The 19,432-nt window shown below is 37.5% G+C and overlaps 1 protein-coding gene across 2 annotated transcripts in view; it reads left to right on the forward strand.

Moving 5' to 3' along the window:
• The window catches only part of TFPI (tissue factor pathway inhibitor), an 86,629-nt gene that overhangs the window by 37,289 nt on the left and 29,908 nt on the right, over positions 1-19,432 (forward strand). For both annotated transcript variants that reach the window (XM_069577027.1, XM_069577028.1), the window contains exons 2-3: positions 3,679-3,812; positions 10,151-10,348. In XM_069577027.1, coding sequence (XP_069433128.1) covers positions 3,704-3,812; positions 10,151-10,348 — 307 coding nt within the window. In that variant the 5' untranslated portion in view covers positions 3,679-3,703. The remainder of the gene's footprint in view (positions 1-3,678; positions 3,813-10,150; positions 10,349-19,432) is intronic.

A 19,432-nucleotide genomic window follows, 5' to 3' on the forward strand; every position in this document is an offset into this window, starting at 1 on the left:
AGACAATAGCATAATCCAACCAACAATTGAATGTTCACATCCTAACCAACACTTTGTATTATGAATTTTTATTCATTTTAGTTGTCGTATCCCCCACAATAGTGCTAATTTGTATTTTTGATGAGTAATAATGTTGAGCATCTTCTACTATGCTTATTGGCTATATATATATAATCTATTGGAAAGTTCCTATACAGACTTGTTTTGCTAATGTTTTCTTTTATTTTAGGTTTAAGGGTTCATTAACAAAAGAAACCACTTATCACACACAATAATTTTTATATTTAATAGATTATTTGACTTAATTTCAGTATGTGTGCACACTAAGTTGCTTCAGTCATGTCTAACTCTTTGTAACCCTACGGACAGTAGCCCGCCAGGCTCCTCTGTTGATGGGATTCTTCTGGCAAGAACAGTGGAGTGGGTTGCCATGCGGTTCTTCAGCAGATCTTCCTGACCCAAGGATGAGACGTGTATCTCTTATATCTCCTTCATTGGCAGCAGGTTCTTTACCACTAATGCCACCTGGGAAGCCCAACTTAATTTCAGTATACAATTATTAAAAGAAGAAATGTAGAGACAATAGAGAAAAATAAGAGCATATACATCCTCAAATTCCTCCATCCAGTATCCAGATTTGAACAGTGCTGGGAAGTCCCTTGTTCACACTAATCTGGAGTCCCAGTTGGGAAATAGTCCCAGGCAGTGCATCCACCCCATTGGGAAGACTTCAAATTGCAATCGCTTGTACCCCAGGGCACAACCTGATACTGTCACCAGTTTGCATGCAAAAATGCAGCTCTGGTATAACTTTAACTTTTACAATGCTGTTTCTCTCACCTTATGAGTCTTAAGCCTTCTTAGGCCTGGGGGTAGAGGGGACAGGGAGGAGCTGGCCAGGCCCTGGGGGTTTAAAAGATTTCAAGACCATTTCTTATCTAAAGTGCTGCCTGACTTGCTGTGCTTGCCAGTAGGCTCAGCATGCAGGCAGTGTGCAGGCAGGTCAGAAGCAGGTCAGAGGCCTGATATTGCTGTCCTGCTTCTGAAGCCTGAATTAGACTTCCTCCATTTTAATTTCTTTAACAAATCTTTAATCCATTTTTAATTGCATATTTATTTGTAGTTCTTTATACATTTTCAATATATAATCTTAAGATATATGAATTTCAAATACTTCCTCACAACTTGCCTTTTCAATATCTTAATGATGTTTCCTTTGATGAACAGAATTTCTTATGAAATACAGTTATCAGTATTTTATTGTATTTAATTGGTGCTGTCTATATCCTGATTCAAAAATGCTTGCCAACTTCATCATAAATATATTCTCCTGTGTTTTTTCTCCTAACATTTATTATGTTTTACCTTTCACATTTAGATGGTTGAATTCTCTTGAGTCAATTTTTGTGTATGATACTAGATTGGGTAATAACATATTTTTAACGGGGTCAGCTATTAAGACAGTAGAGTGCAGAAAGGTACAAGTATGTAATAAGAAATGAGTCAATCAGTACACAGCTTCAGTTTGGGTTTGTTATTTATCTTGTCACTTTGCAATGTAATGCATCTGGAAATTTAAAAAATAAGTAAATTAAAATAATATATAATTAATTCAGTTCTCTCTGATCACCACAAATTGCAATTTTATGAATGTTATAACATGTTGTACTATTTCTTTTCAGTGGTGCACCCAAATCAGTCTTCTACGTTGCTCTTAGAAATTATATTATTTAATGCTTTTGGTCACTTTTCAGAAGCAATATTATGGAGAAAAAAGAGCACTGAACTAGCAGTTTGCTCACTTGAATTTAAGATCTGTATCAGTCAGTAACTAGCTATGGCTTGTTAAATAGCATACTCATAGTTATTTCTGTTCAACTCCTTTTTTTTCTGGAAGCAATAACCCACTTCTCCTGGGAGCTACACCTATCCACTCCACCCTTAAACTCAGATATTTACATTAATATTTGCAGTGTTTTGACATATTCATATTTACTGACCCTTTTATAGAATCCACCAATTATGTGCTAATCTCCTGTAGCTAATCTCAAAAAGCATATTGGTTCAGCGGTGGGACACTTCCCTATCATTTCTGTGTTCAAGCTTTGTGAACCTAGTCCGGGAAGAAAAGCAGTCATACTGTTTTGACTAGGCCCTCCTTATGCAAATTCCTTCATGTCATGTTTCCTTATATCAGCAGTTCCAAGTCCAAAAATTCAAGCAACCATCAATCAGGTAGTACTATAGCATTTATTATTGAAAAAAATCCACATATAAGTGAACCCACATAGTTCAAATCCATATTGGTCAAAGGCCAATGGTGCATATGTATATTTGTGCATGCATTTAAATACATATATATATGGATTCAAGTACTTCATGATATGATTTAGAAGGTATATAGCACTGCTACCAAATATAATTTTCATATTTGCAGTGTCGTGAGAAAATAGGATTATCCATTTCACTGGTGATTTTAATGAAGTTTAATGCAAATTGTCATTTATCACTTTATTTATTATTTAAGACTACACTTTAATGATGTATGCTGTAGCAATGATCCACTATAGACATAAACGAAATACTCTCTAAATTGTTTTTGATGGAGTATCAGTTCCTGCATTTGTGAACATGTACTGATAACATTGCTCTTTCCTTCCTGATTCCAATGGCAGCAGCGACTGAGAATGTGCATGCATTCTCTCTTTTTTCTCTGCCCATGCTGCATGAACATTACACATTTCCTTCCACTTTTGAATACAAAGGAAAAATAGCCTTTAAGTGTGCTTTTCCATTATTTTTTGCTATGGATCTTTAAATAATTTTGAAACAGGAAGTCTCACTCTTCTCCTGAAATCTGTTTCCTATAGGCTGTAAATGTGTTGATTTATCACTTAAAGTCACTTTTCTGTGAAATTCTTTTGCATGAGATAACTCCTTAAATTGTGGAGAAAAATCGGAGCAAACAACTAGCTATAATGTTAAGGCATTTCTTTTTTCAACAGTTCTGTTTGCAATCTCATAGAAAATCTGGTTAGGAAATTGTATAAAAACAGAAATATATTTTAAAGGAAACGAACATTTGGAGAAGGCAATGGCACCCCACTCCAGGACTCTTGCCTGGAAAATCCCATGGACGGAGGAGCCTGGTAGGCTGCAGTCCATGGGGTCGCACGGAGTCGGACACGATTGAAGTGACTTAGCAGCAGCAGCAAGATGAACATTTAGAAATGTATTTCTGTTTTGAACATGGTAGCAAAGGGAAAGAGGAATCAGAAATTGAAAGTTGCATTCAAAAAATGATAGAAAATTTCAAATAAAAGTAGTTCTGACTCAGAAAAGAATAGTTATGAAAAAGATGTGGCAAATAGAATTGCATATGAAAATGGATCTTAATACATACTTAGTCATGTTGATTAGCATTACCCATGTCTCAATTATTGCTATTTAAGTGTGTATTTTCAAGACTGAAATATGACCTGTGTGTTTGAACATTATTAGCTATATGCATTGAAATTATGTGTGTCTACAATACTGAATGCTAACACACATGTTTTGAATATGATTTATGGAATTCATGAACAGAGATGTATGAGAATACACAAGATTCCTACTGAACTGTGTATAAATCCACATCAACTCTCTATTCATTCGGTATATCTATGTTTTATATTTCAGACATCTCTGAATCTTCATTAACATAATGAAGAAAGAACAGATTTGGGGGGTTTCTGTATGTCTGCTGCTTAGCTGTGCCTCTGCCCCTCTTGATGCCGTTCCTGTGGAAGGTGAAGAATATACAAACATTACAGGTAAAGTGTTAGAAGCATTCATCCTTTTAATCCAAAAATTAAAATATTTTTCTTCTTGAAGAAAAAGAAGTTTTATTGAAATGATACTTTTCCAAAACCTTAGTACAAAAACAGTCACTTTAGGGAAGAAGATCTCTCATTTCTCAGATTGTATATTAAAACCTGAAGTATCTCTGGAAAATTGCAAGTAAAAAAAAAATGATATAGATATAGCTGTCTACGAACCTTGATGTCACCTTTGACTGGGGAAAGTGTGAGAAGGAAAAGGGAACAGCAGGCATTGAAGGTTTCAGTTTTTCTCTCCTTCCTGTCTTCATATTCCTCAAACAAGAACTTCTCAGACGAGACCAGTGTGAGAATACAGCCAAGCTGGATACCAGGAGATGGGGATAATAGAAGATAGTTCTACTCCCATAAAGTTCTGAGCTTAAAAAGAAAATGCGGTTGACTCTTGAGCAATGCAGGAGTTGGTGCACCATCAGTGAAGTAAAGCATCCACATGTAACTTATACTCAGCCCTCTGTATCCACAATTCCTCCATGTCTGGTGTTCTGCATGCAGATTCAGCCAACCACAGATCATGCCCTACTGCAGTATTGACTGCTGAAAAAAAAAGTCTGTATAAGTGGACCCACGCAGATCAAACCCGTGTTGTTCAAGGGTCAACTGTTCTAACCATAAACCATAGAACAAGGTGGAGACTGTGTAGTGATCATTATTATAGATTTCTTTCTTTCTTAAAAGTACTATTTTGTGACAAATTAGTAAATTATTGATAGAAACTTCAACTCATGGTTAATAATGAGAGACTGAACAACATGAAAGCTTCTATTCATATGTGTGTTTGTGATGTACAAACGATTTCCACAAATACCTTTTTATTTCATCTCTTACGGCTCTTTCGTGTGATTTTGTTCAGTGTACTTCCCTTTGATACAGATTGATAAATACATCTTATGTGTCTGAAACTCTGGTAGATGCTAGGGAAGACCAGATGACTGAGACTGGGTTCTCCAAAATGTCATGATTTCACAAGGAAGGCAGGTTATTTCAGTACAGTGTAGTAAGTGAAATGATAGAGGCATGCACAGGGTGCTGCTGTTGATACAAAGAGGGGGCCTCATCTACACCTGGCTGTCTGAGAGTGTGGCCCGGGGAAGTCCAGATGTACATCCTACACCACTTCAGCCTGCACCCAAGAATCAGACACTGGGAGCAGATTTGAAATCAGACACAGATTTGAAGGTCTGACCCAGCTGGACCCATAGATTGAACTCCACCCGCCCAAGAAAGCCTAGCCTACAGCAGCCCCAGCTGACTGGTAGATGAGAAGCAAACCCAGCTGGGATCCAAAGTGTCAGTCACATCCTATCCATGTGTGAAGAGTAGAGGCTTATTGTTATATGACACTAGAAAAAAATATATTCTTGAGAAATTTTCCTAAAGATGGAATGTTATTCAATAAAGTTAAAAACCATTATGTGTCTTATCAAAGTAGGAATGTCATCACTATGAGATGAGATCTAATCCTTCATTCTGCTCATTTCTCAAAAAAGGGATGGCTAAAATTTTAATATTCTGGAGGTAGGTAGAGAAGGAATATGGAGATTAAAGTAAATCCTAATAGGAGAAAAGCAAGCAATCCCATTTTAGGAAGTGGGAGGAGAAAGAGTCCACATTTTCCCAGTATTCACCTAGTCCAAGAAGTTCTCTCAGTTAGGCTGAGAAAGTGAATGCCAGTTAATCAGGAGGTTCCTGAAGTTGTTGCTACTGCTACAGTCAGCCAAGAAAACAAAATTAATCCATCAATGTTTAAACCCAAGTTTAAAATATCTGGGTAAATACAGACCAAATCCAGCTGGATAAGAAAAAACCTTGATGTAAAGCCAGATGTGAAGACCACTTAGCTGACTGGCTGCACAGACTTATGCAGTTTTGTTTTTGTTTTGTTCTCAATTAATCTTGCGTTAGCTTGATGCTTTGTCTGTCTCTGGGCCTCCCTGCTAGCTCAGCTGGTAAAGAATCCACCTGCAATTCCAGAGACCCTGGTTCGATTCCTGGACCAAGAAGTTCCCCTGGAGAAGAGATAGGCTACCCACTCCAGTATTCTTAGTCTTCCCTGGTGGCTCAGCTGGTAAAGAATCTGCCCGCAGTGTGGGAGACCTGGGTTCAATCCCTGGATTGGGAAGATCTCCTGGAGGAGGGCATGGCAACCCACTCCAGTATTCTTTCCTGGAGAATCCCCATGGACAGAGGGGCCTGCTGGGCTAGAGTGCATGGGATCCTAAAGCGTTGGACACAACTGAGTGATTAAACACAATGCCTGTCTCAATTTAATTTTGAAGATATCATCTATTACATTATGCCATGGTCACGCCATCATTTTATAGAAATTCAGTGAAATAATGTACTAGTATTTTATTGAAAAACATTACGAGATTTCATGGCTTCTGTCATAAGTCAATAGTAGACATTTTAAAATTAAGTCAAACAGCAGGGAGGATGAAATAGAGAAACTTCTTGATAAAACAAAAATGACAAAAAAATTATGGTGAAAACTTTCTTTGAAAAAAAAGCCTGTGGACTAGGAGAGACAAAACTATCAAGGAACATTTAGAGAAAAGCAAGTATATTTCATAACACTTAGAATCAGATGGGCCTAAGTATGCATTTGTAGTTTGTCGCATGGCAGCTTTGCAAAATTAGATGAGTTTATATAAACTCTCTGACTCCCAGTATCCTAATCTATAAATAAGTGATGTAAATAACTACAGTCAGATGGCTGTTATATAAATTGCATAAAAGCAGCTGGCACATATCCTAGCACAGAGAAGGCAGAGTACATGTCTGTGTTCTATCTTTCCAGAGAAACCAGTCTTTTAGTGAGAGAGTCAAGTAGCATGTAGACTCCCAAGCAGTAAGTTACCTTAAAGCTCCAGGTTTCCAGACAAATCCCAGGAGGAGGAGGACTCTAACAAACAAGGACTTGGCACATCCCCAAATATTACCCTGAGCCCTCCCCTCAATACCCCAGGACCGGGGGGAGGGAGAGTGGAATTGTAATCCTCAGACTGTGAAAAATAAAGTGCAAGAAATCAATTCTGAACGTGATTAAATGTGAACCATAATTCTGTTTATTTCAATACGTCAGATTAAATTCCTGTTACATTGCCCTGTGTGTGTTTTCCAGTTGTATGGCCTTAGGTAGATCCTTGTCACAGTCAATGCTTTCTTCAAGTCTCAGGAAGGAAAGTTACTCTTGATCCCCTCAGAGCAGCTGAAGTATCTTATTAAACATGCTCACAGCATCCTGAAGTTCTTTAATATTTATATAAGTAAGTCTGAGTGTCTGCATGCGCCATGAAGTGGGGGCGTGGGGCGGAGGTCACTGACACTTAAGCTTCTGTCACACCTGCCGTGACAGCTCGGTGCCAGACATACAGGATCGGCACACAGCTGTTAACTCTTGAAAAGGTTTATCTAAAGTAAAAAGTGAAAACAAGACAGACGGTCATCCAGTTTTAGTAGTGGCATGGCTTTGTGTTTAAAGGAGCCCCGTGATCACTCCCCCAATCAGGAATGATGCTGCTCAAGTGGGAGGTCACATGCTCACTGCACAAAAGAATAAAGCATATTCTAATGCAGGATTTGTGTAAGAAATACCATAAAATTTGAATGGTAAAAATGAATAATTAGATAATAATTAGTAAAATATGTTAATCAAATTAATTCATAGTGCTTTCTTTAGGAAATTGCTATAAAACCATTACCTGCTTTCATGTTATGTGGCAGCCTGGGAGGGAGAGGAGTTTGGGAGAGAATGGATACATGTATATGTATAGGTTGAGTCCCTTTGCTGTCCACCTGAAACTATCAGAACATTGTTAATTGGCCCTATCCCGATACAAAATAAAAAATTTTTAGAAAAAGGAATAACAAGAAAAAAAAACTTTTAATTTTTATAAAGTAAAATTTAGAAAAATTTATTGAGTATAAATTGTAAAATTCAATCAACATTCTTGATCTAAATGTCAATTAAGGAATCTCAGTCACACAGATCTGTGACTGTATCACTCAGTGATTAAGAAGGTGTGAGATATCTGATATAAAATTATCTGGGGGTCAGATCTAAAGCCATCACTTAGAGTGTGAACTGAGAAGTTCATTTGTGCAGTATTATTTTATAATTTGCACAGAGGAGATAAAGATGCCTAATTCAGATGGCTGTTGTGGTTATTAAATAACATAATTGCAAAATGTCAAGCGCACAGTCATCTCCGTGAACCATTTGCTGTCTTTCCTACCCAGACTCTGCTACTACTGCAGAGCAGTTACCTTTTGTGTGTGTGGTGCACTGCCGCCACCTGGTGGCACGATTACTAAATAGCAGGTTGAAAATAGGCTATTATTTCTATCCTTAAAACATAAAATGTAAACTAAAAATTTGGCATGATGATAAAGAGCATCACATATATGAAAAGTCAAAAATATTGGCAATTATCAATGAGGAAAACCTGATAAAATTATTATAAGGAATAGTTCCCCTACATATACAGTATATGGCAAATCAGGCAATGTTTTCCACGTTCTACAGGTGTCCTCTTTAAAGTTGCTTGCCTGAAGAACGGCTGCAATGATTTGGTGTCTGTAAAGTTCCGCAATAACTGTAACTTGGGAATCAGGACCATCGTATTATATGAGAAGTGCTATGCTGTGTTGTGCTGTGCTTAGTCACTCAGCTGTGTCCGACTCTTCGTTACCGCAGGGGTATAGCCTGCCAGGCTCCTCTGTCCATGGGGATTCTCCGGGAAAATACTGGAGGGGGTTGCCATGCCCTCCTCCAGGGGATCTTCCCAACCCAGGGATCAAACCCAGATCTCCCGCATTGCATGTAGATTCTTTATCAGCTGAGCCACCAGAGAAGCCCAAGAACACTGGAGTGGGTACCCTATCACTTCCCCAGGGGATCTTCCTGACCCGGAATCAAACCAGGACCTCTTGCATTGCAGGCGGATTCTTTATCAACTGGGCTACCAAGGAAGCCCTAGGGATTTCTGAAATAATGGAATATACCTCTACAATTCACAATGTCAGAATACTTGTATTCTAGCTCACTTCTCAAAATTATTGACATACTTCTGAGATCTGATTATAAGATCGGACATTTATAAAACTGATAAGTCAAAATTTGGTCAGCCCTATCTAGAGTAGATAAACATAAAATGATAATTCAGTGACACATGGTGAGCCATCTCTTAGTCAGAGGTACCACATAGTGTCTTTGATGCAAAGCCTTCTAACTTCTCACAATTTTCTAACAACTTGGAATGTCAAGTATAAAATTATCAGTCTTCAAGTAAACATAGGAATATAAATAGCACTCACAATTATATAAAAATATATTACTCAGAAAATGCTTTCACTTATTTTTGAATTTGAATTGACAATTGTTAACTTCAGTGATAAAGGGAAACTATATATTTTTTCATAAGTCATATTTTGTTTATATACAGTTATATATAATACTCTAAAATGCCATTATATATTAATTTCTATAGAAAGAAGTTCTTGTGTGTATAGTGTAAAAGAGAAAGTCACTCAGTTGTGTCCAGCTCTTTGGGACACAAAGTCTCTTTGGGACTGTATAGTCCATGGAATTCTCTAGGCCAGAATACTGGAGTGGGTAGCCTTTCCCTTTTCCAGGGGATCTTCCCGACCCAAGAATCGAGCTGGGGTCTCCCGCATTGCAGGTGGGTTCTTTACCAACTGAGCTACCAGGGAAGCCCTTGTGTGTTTACTTTAAGAAAATAAATTATTTGTAATTTACAATAAATTACATAAATTTTCATAATTAGGAAATAGTTTAATGTAGTAAGATGTATGCACACATATATGAACATAGATACCCTGTTAATTTTTTTCATAATGCTTGGAGTCATGTACCAGCCCTAATATTGTTGCTTTTAAAGACTTATTTTATATGTAAAAAATGATGCAACTATTGATTAGGGAGATATCTCTGTGACTCAGTTACATATTGGCCAACTGGTACAAGTTTAAGCAATAGTAAGAATCTATTACAAATTTCAACATTGTCCCTTGATAGTTGGTTAATAATCAATAAAGTTCAATAACGTTGGTAAGATCTGTCTCATTTGGTGAGTTTATATATTTATCTACCTTTTGGGTAACTTTCATAGTTTCTTATATTAGCCTCTTCTATTATTGTTGTACTTTTCCTTCAAATTAAAATGTATTAAAAAGGAAGTGAAAAGGAAGCAACATTATTACAGTGTTGATGAAGGATTATATGTTGTTCTTTTATTTTTACCTTGTAGATGCTGAGGTGGTTCCAGTGCGACCTGTACATTCATTTTGTGCAATGAGAGCAGATGATGGCCCATGCAAAGCAATGATAAAGAGATTTTTTTTCAATATTCACACTCAACAATGTGAAGAATTTATTTATGGAGGATGTGAAGGAAATCAGAATCGATTTGAAACTCTGGAAGAGTGCAAACAAAAATGTACAAGAGGTAGGTTTTTGGAGACACTATCATCCAGAAACCTTTCAGGTTATTCGATCTAATCATAGATTTGATCATTTTAGAAAAAAAAAATTTAAACTATTTTAACATTAGAAGGAATTTTTTTTTACTTTTTCAACTTTAACAATTATTGTTTTTCATTTTTTGTATCAGTTATTATAAAATACATTAAGCTTATTGTCCTATACACTTCTCCATGATGAAGAGGGAAGCAAATCCTTAAGTGTGCAGAACAGATTTTATATCTGCAACAAATTAAGTGTAATTCCATCTCTTTAGGGAGTTATGAGTTCACAAGAAATAAATCATTATTCACAGTGATTTAGACTTTCCTTTTTCAACACGATGATGTCATAGTTGTTTCCATATCAAGATAATGAATTAATCCATTTTGTGGTTCTCAGTAGTTAGTAATTAGAAAATTATAGAAATATATATATATATCTAAGAGTTAAATCCTTCTCTTTGGTACCTTGGAATAATGTAGAAAATGTTATCTCTAATGGCTTATTAAGACCTTACTGAACCTGACTTTTCTTTTCATATTTTACTAAATTATAAGTATTAAAAGCACATCACATTCTGTTATTAAACTTAATTTAATGCTTTTATTCTTTTAATTATATTAAAACTTTTTAAATTCTACAAATTACCATGTTTTATGTGGTTTACTCTCTTTAGACTAAATTCTGAACAATTACTTGTCCAATTTTATCTCAACTTTATTCTTCTGAATTGAGAGCTACTTGAGAGATAGAAAATCCTGAGTTAGCCTTATTTCCATAGTTTCTAGACCCAGATTTCTGCCTTGCATGTTCTTAGAGCTGAATTACTGTGTAAGTCTATGGAGGGTTTCTTTACTTAACACTGGTGTCTTGTTTTTTGCAAAGCAGGTGGCTTAGCATTCTCACACTGGTAATGCTTTCCCACACCACTTTTACAGAGCAGCCTTGGCATCATGATGCCCTTGGCTTGTGGGAAGAATCTCAGTGTGGTGAAAAGAAAGAGCTTTTCTCCCCCTATGATTGTTGTATGCTCCTGAGCTGACAGAAAAGAAATGATGTGAATGTATTTATTTCAGAGCACTTATTTCCCTCTTCTTCTCTGTAGATGTGCTGGAAAATGTTGCTAACACAGATTAGGCCATTCGGTGTTTCTCTCTACCCTGTACATTTGGTTTTGTGATTGCCTGGTCATTTCCCACCCATCACAGATTTCTATACCTTTTCCTCTTCCATACCTGCCAAGTATCCTATTGTATCGAGTATCACTCAAATTCAGTACCTTGGCTAGAGGTCAGGTTGCCTCATTCTTTGTAATCCTCACTTTCTCATGTAGCAGCCTACTTATTTTCATCAACAGGACTATTTCCAGAAACACATATCTATTTAGCATTTATAATTTAAAAATCTCTTATTTCACCATTGTGACAAGTTACCTTTTTCTTCAGAAATTAATCAAATATAATCATTTTGTTCTTCAGTGAGTGTCCTGTTGTAATATTTTTTCAAATATCAAGTAATATAATAGTTATATTACTATTATATATTACAATAGTAATGTTACTATTATATAACTATAATAGTTATATTACTATATAATAGCTAACTACTACCATAGTAATATAACTATATGTCCTATGCCCCCATCTCCTCATTATTTCTTCAAATGTCATTGACAATATTGCTTGAATATCTGAGTATTTTATATAATAAGCTATAGTTAAGAATATGGCTGATATATAGAAAAAGAATTACTAAACTTTAAAGACATTACCTAAGGAGAATATTCCATCTTCAGCTATAATGTAGTAACTGGAGCTGAATTTCTCTCCTAATGTAAATAACTAAAAACTGGGGGGGGGAAATGTATGAAGTAATGTTTTTATAGACAGTGATCAAAATGTAGTACATGATCATGATCTCTGAGGGAAGGGAAACAACTGAGGTGAGGTTTCCAGTCTCCCCAGTGTTCTGCATGAAGGTACTTCTGCAAAAAAGCAAAGTGGCTGTCTGAGGAGGCCTTACAAATAGCTGTGAAAAGAAGGGAAGTGAAAGCAAAGGAAAAAAGGAAAGATATACCCATCTGAACACAGAGTTCCAAAGAATAGCAAGGAGTGATAAGAAAGCCTTCCTAAGAAATCAGTGCAAACAAATAGAGGAAAACAATAGAATGGGAAAGACTAAAGGTCTCTTCAAGAAAATTAGAGATGCCAAGGAAACATTACATGCAAAGATGGGCACAATAAAGGGCAGAAATGGTAGGGACCTAACAGAAGCAGAAGATATTAAGAAGAGGTGGCAAGAATACACAGAAGAACTGTACAAAAAAGATCTTCATGACCCAGATAATCATGATGGTGTGAAAACTCACCTAGAGCCAGACATCCTGGAATGTGAAGTCAAGTGGGCCTCAGAAAGCATCACTATGAACAAAGCTAGTGGAGGTGATGGAATTTCAGCTGAGCTACTTCAAATCCTAAAAGATGATGCTGTGAAAGTGCTGCACTCAATATGCCAGCAAATTTGGGAAACTCAGCAGTGGCCACAGGACGAAAAGGTCAGTTTTCATTCCAATCCCAAAGAAAGGCAGTGCCAAAGAATGCTCAAACCACCACACAATTGCACTCATCTCACATGCTAGTAAAATAATGCTTAAAATTCTCCAAGCCAGGCTTCAGCAATACATGAACTGTGAACTTCCAGATGTTCAAGCTGGTTTTAGAAAAGGCAGAAGAACCAGAGATCAAATTCCCAACATACAATGGATCATAGAAAAAGGAAGAGAGTTCCAGAAAAACATCTATTTCTGCTTTATTGCTTATGTCAAAGCCTTTGACTGTGTGGATCACAATAAACTGTGGAAAATTCTGAAAGAGATGGGAATACCAGACCACCTGACCTGCTTCTTGAGAAACCTGTATGCAGGTCAGGAAGCAACAGTTAGAAGTGGACATGGAACAACAGACTGGTTCCAAATAGGAAAAGGAGTACGTCAAGGCTGTATATTGTCACTTTGCTTATTTAACTTCTATGCAGAGCACATCATGAGAAACGCTGAAATGGAGGAAGCACAGGCTAGAATTAAGATTGCCAGGAGAAATATCAATTACCTCAGATATGCAGATGACACCACCCTTATGGCAGAACGTGAAGAAGAACTAAAGAGCCTCTTGATGAAAGTGAAAGAGGAGAGTGAAAAAGTTGGCTTAAAGCTCAACATTCAGAAAAACTAAGATCATGGCATCCAGTCCCATCACTTCATGGCAAATTGCTGGGGAAACAGTGGAAACTGGCTGACTTTATTTTTCTGGGCTCCAAAGTCACTGCAGATGGTGATTGCAGCCATGAAATTAAAAGATGCTTGCTCCTTGGGAGGAAAGTTATGACCAACCTAGATAGCATATTGAAAAGCAGAGACATTACTTTGCCAACAAAGGTCCATCTAGTCAAGGCTACGGTTTTTCCAATGGTCATGTGTGGATGTGAGAGTTGGACTATAGAGAAATCTAAGCACCGAAGAATTGATGTTTTTGAACTGTGGTGTTGGAAAAGACTCTTGAGAGTCCCTTGGACTGCAAGAACATCCAACTAGTCCATCCTAAAGGAAATCAGTCCTGAATATTCATTGGAAGGGCAGATGTTGAAGCTGAAACTTCAATACATTGGCCACCTGATGTGAAGACCTGACTCATTTGAGAAGATCTTGATGCTGGGAAAGACTGAGGGCAGGAGGAGAAGGGGATGACTGAGGATGAGATGGTTGGATGGCATCACCGATTCAATGGACATGAGTTTGGGTGGACTCCGGGAGTTGGTGATGGACAGGGAGGCCTGGCATATTGCGGTTCATGGGGTCTCAAAGAGTCAGACACATCTGAGCGACTGAACTGACCTGAACTTCTGGACCATAGTATAAGAGGGAAGTACAGGCATACCACACTAGTCTCTCTGGTAAAGGATATGGAGATTGGAGACTGGTAAACTGATGTGGCTAGGTTCTGAGGGACAGTATGTGAAACAGAATGGACATACAAAGTGAAAAAGCTAAAAATTCTGGAAAAGGGTCCCACTGAGTTTGTTGCTGAATAATAAAGCTGCATGTACTTGATGAAATTCCATGAACTGAGAACGTAATTAAAGAGATTTGTAAGTGGAACACCTCCCAGAGCTCCCACAATTAAAAGAAAATTTGCATTTAATTTAATACTGGAATGAAATTAGACCTAGAGTAAAAGCTACTCAACCCCTGCCGTAGTGCAGGTTAAACCAAGCCTTAAAAATTTGTAATTAACTACTTGCCAAAAAAGCACTTCTTTGATTGTTGTGCTCTGTCGCTCATTTGTGTCCTATAGACAGCAGTGACCAGGTTTGCAACCCTATAGACAGCAGCACACCAGGCTTCCCTGTGTTTCACTGGCTCCCGGAGCTTGCTCAAACTCTTGTCCATCAAGTCAGTGATGCCATCTGACCATCTCATCCTCTGTAGTCCCCTTCTCCTGACTTCAATTTTTCCCAGCATCAGCTTGTTTTCCAGTGAGTCAACTCTTCACATTGGGTGGCCAGAGTATAGGAGTTTCAGCTTCAGCATCAGTCCTTCCAATGAGTATTCAGGGTTGATTTCCTTTAGGACTGACTGATTTGATCTCCTTGCAGTCCAAGAGACTCTCAAGAGTCTGCTGCTGCTGCTGTGGCATCACAAATAAAAAGTATCAATTCTTCAGCACTCAGCCTTCTTTATGGTCAAATTCTCACATCCCTACATGACTAATTAAAAAAAAACATATGGTTTTTTGACAATATGAACCTTTGTTGGCTAAGTAATGTCTCCGCTTTTTAATATTCTGTCTAGCTTTGTCATAGCTTTTCTTCCTAGCAGCAAGCGTCTTTTAATTTCATGGCAACAGTCATCTTCTGCAGTGATTTTGGAGCCCAAGAAAACAAAATCTGCCACTGTTTCCATTGTTTCCGCATCTATTTGCCATGATCTTAGTTTTTTGAATGTTGAGTCAGGTTTATTCACTCCTCTTTCACCTTCATCACGAGGCTCTTTTAGTTCCCCTTCGCTTTCTACCATGAGGGTGGTGTCACCTGCATATCTGAGGTTATTGATATTTCTCCTAGCAATCTTGATCCCAGCTTGTGCTTCATCCAGCCCAGAATTCCACATGATGCACTCTGCATCTAAGTTAAATAAGCAGAATGACAATATACAGCCTTGACATACTTCTTTCTCAATTTGCAACCAGCCCGTTATTCCTGCCTGGTTCTAACTGTTGCTTCTTAATCTGCATACAGGTTTCTCAGGAGGCAGTTAAGGTGGTCTGGTATTCTCACCTTTTTAAGAATTTCCCACAGTTAGTTTTGATCCACACAAAGGGTTTAGCACAGTCAGTGAAGCAGAAGTAGATGTTTTTCTGGAATTTCCTTGCTTTTTTCTACGAACCAACTAATGTTGGCAATTTGACCTCTGGTTCTTCTGCCTCTTCTAAATTCAGCTTTACATCTGGAAGGTCTTGGTTCAGTAGTATGGAAGCCTAGCTTGAAGGTCTTTGAGCATAACCTTGCTAGCATATGATATGAGTGCAATCAGGCAGTAGTTTGAATATTGTTTAGCATTGCTCTTCTTTGGTATTGAAGTGAAAACTGACCCTATCCAGTCCTATGGCCACTGCTGAGTTTTCCAAATTTGCTGAGATATTGAGTGCCTCACTTTAACAGCATCATCTTTGGGGATTTGAAATAGCTCAGCTCGAATTCCATCACCTCTACTAACACTGTTTGTAGTAATGCTTCCTAAGGCCCACTTGACTTCACACTCCAGGATGTCTGGCTCTGAATGAATGACCACACCACTGTGGCTATCCAGGTCATTAAGACCTTTTTTGTATAGCTCTTCTGTGTATTCTTTCCACCTCTTCTTAATTTCTTCTGCTCTGGTATGTCCATACCATTTCTGTCCTTTATTGTGCCCTTTTTTGCTTGAAATATTCCCCTGGTGACTCTAATTTTCTTGAAGAGATCTCTTGTCTTTCCCATTCTGTTATTTCCCTCTATTTATTTGCATTGTTCACTTAAGAAAGCTTTCTTATCTCTCCTTGCTATTCTCTGGAACTCTGCATTTAGATTGGTGTATCTTTCCTTTTCTCCTTTGCCTTTCTCTTCTCTCCTTTTCTCAGCTATTTTTAAGACCTCCTCAGAAAACCATTTTGCCTTCTTGAATTTCTGTTTTCTTGGGGATGCTTTTGATCACCACCTCCTATACAATGTTATGAACCTCCATCTATAGTTCTTCAGGCACTCTGTCTATCAGATATAATCCCTTTGATCTATTCATCACTTCCACTGTATAATCATAAGGGATTTGATTTAGGTCATACCTGAATGGCCTAGTGGTTTTCCCTACTTCCTTCAATTTGAACCTGAATTTTGCAATAAGGAACTGATGATCTGAGCCACAGTCAGCAACAAGTCTTGCTTTACTGATTGTATAGAGCTTCTCCATCTTCGGCTGCAAAGAATATAAACAATCTCCTTTCAGTATTGAGCTTTTGGTGTGTCTTTGTGCAGAGTAGCTTCTTGTGTTGTTGGAGGAGGGTGTTTGCTGTGACTGACAGTAAAACATTATTTGATGGAAGACAATAAAATCCAGCAGCCAACAGCATAATATTCAAAAATATCTATATCCCCCCCTTTCCAGAATACTAAGCATTCAAAGATGAAGCAAATTTGATCCATAATTAGGAAAAAAGTACTCAATTCTAACAGACAAAGATGACAACATGAGTCAACAAGAAATTTAAAATAGCTCTTATAAATATGGTAAAGGATTGAAAGAAAACAGGAACATAATAAGGAGAAAAGTAGAATATATAAAAGTGAAGTAAATGCACTTTTTTGGTTTTGGAATGAAAACTGACCATTTCCAGTACTGTGGCTACTGCTGAGTGTTCCAAATCTGCTAACATATTGAATGCATCGCTTTAACAGCATTATCTTTTAGGATTTGAAATAGCTCAGCTTGAATTCCATCACCTCTACTAACATTGTTTGTATTAATGCTTCCTAAGGACCACTTGGGAGAAGGCAATGGCACCCCACTCCAGTACTCTTGCCTGGAAAATCCCATGGACGGAGGAGCCTGGTGGGCTGCAGTCCATGGGGTCGCTAAGAGTCAGACACGACTGAGCGACTTCACTTTCACTTTTCACTCTCATGCATTGGAGAAGGAAATGGCAACCCACTCCAGTGTTCTTGCCTGGAGAATCCCAGGGACGGGGGAGCCTGGTGAGCTGCCGTCTCTGGGGTCACACAGAGTCGGACACGACTGAAGCGACTTAGCAGCAGCAGCAGCAGCAGCAGCAAGGACCACTTGACTTCACACTCCAGGATGTCTGAAAAGTACAATATATAAATAAGAAATCCAAGTCATCATTCTCGGTTTAGTTGTCACTCAGTTATGTCCAACTCCTTGTGACCCCATGGACCGCAGCATACCAGGCTTCCCTGTCCATCACCAACTTCCAGAGTTTACTCAGACTCATGCCCATTGAGTTGGTGATGCCATCCAACCATGTCTTTCCTCTGTCATCCCCGTCTCCTCCTGCCTTCCATCTTTCCCAATATCAGGGTCTTTTCAAATGAGTCAGTTCTTCGCAGCAGCTGGCCAAAGTATTGGAGTTTCAGCTTCAGCATCAGTCCTTCCAATGAGCACTCAGGACTGATCTCATTTAGGATGGACTGGTTGGATCTCCTTGCAGTCCAAGGGACTCTCAACAGTCTTCTCCACCACAGTTCAAAAACATCAGTTCTTTGGTGCTCAGCTTTCTTTATAATCCAACTCTCACAGCCATACATGACTACTGGAAAAACCATAGCTTTGACTACATGGACCTTTGCTGGCAAAGTAATGTCTCTGCTTTTTAATACGCTGTCTAGGTTTCAATGATCTCCTAAATAAAACAAAATTTCAGCTTCAAAGACTTGAAATATAAGATATAAATCATATTTCTTCTTTAACGTCTATCGATTGTTTCTCTGAAAATTGTCAGGTTCTATGGTTGAATTTCTACAGTTGAGCTTCTATAGTTGAATTTCTTATAAAATAAGAATTTCACCAGATACACTTAAAGTATGTTATATATTACAGAAGAAAAGATCAGTAAACTTGATGACAGAACAATAGTAACTGTTCAAGACGAAGCACACCGAGTGCGAAACCAGCAAACCACAAAAAATATTGCCCAGTAACCCATGAAACACAGTCAAGGAGCCTGTCAAAATGTATAATTGGAGTTCTGGCACTTGGGACAGAAGACATGCAAACAAGAAATTGGCAAAGAATTATTCACATTTTTATGATATCCACATTTCATTTCATTTAACTTTCAGAACCAAGAGCCTTGACAAAATCAATAAAAGAATGAATACAAAAAAAAAAAAAAAAAAGCCGTGTCAATGAATCACATTGCTGAAAATTGTGGCTAAAAAATAAATCATAAAAAAAATAAAAATTATACATGCCAGAACAAAGACCAAGAGAATACCAATTTCTCATGAAGAAAAAATTCACAAGAGAATAAAATGGAACATCTTCTTTAAAGAGCTAAAGGAAAAGATAAACTGCCAATTGCTAATTTAGATCTACTAAAAATACCCTTATGATGGAGATAAATAATTTTTTCAGATTCTCAATATTTGAGAAAATTCACTGCTAGCAGACTTGCACTGTGAGTAATTTTAGAGGATTTAGGACAAAAATAGGAGGGTGAACATATGACATTACTGTTGTATGGTTCTGATACTACAGGTGAAAGTGATATAAATTATTTGAAGTCAAATTGCCATGAATTAAAGATGCATATTAAAAGTCCCAGAATAGTCATTAAAAATAAAAGAGATATAGCAAATTGACCAATAGTGAAGGTAAAATTGTTATTAAAATATTCAACTAATTCTAAAAAATATCCAGAAAAACAGGAACTGAAAACAGATGTAAAGTAGAAAACAAAGACCTAAGGATTTTTATGCAATCATGATTATAACTACATTAAATTTTAATGGTATCATCACT

The sequence above is a fragment of the Ovis canadensis genome, chromosome 2 (assembly GCF_042477335.2).
Source record: "Ovis canadensis isolate MfBH-ARS-UI-01 breed Bighorn chromosome 2, ARS-UI_OviCan_v2, whole genome shotgun sequence".
Classification (NCBI taxonomy): domain Eukaryota; kingdom Metazoa; phylum Chordata; class Mammalia; order Artiodactyla; family Bovidae; genus Ovis; species Ovis canadensis.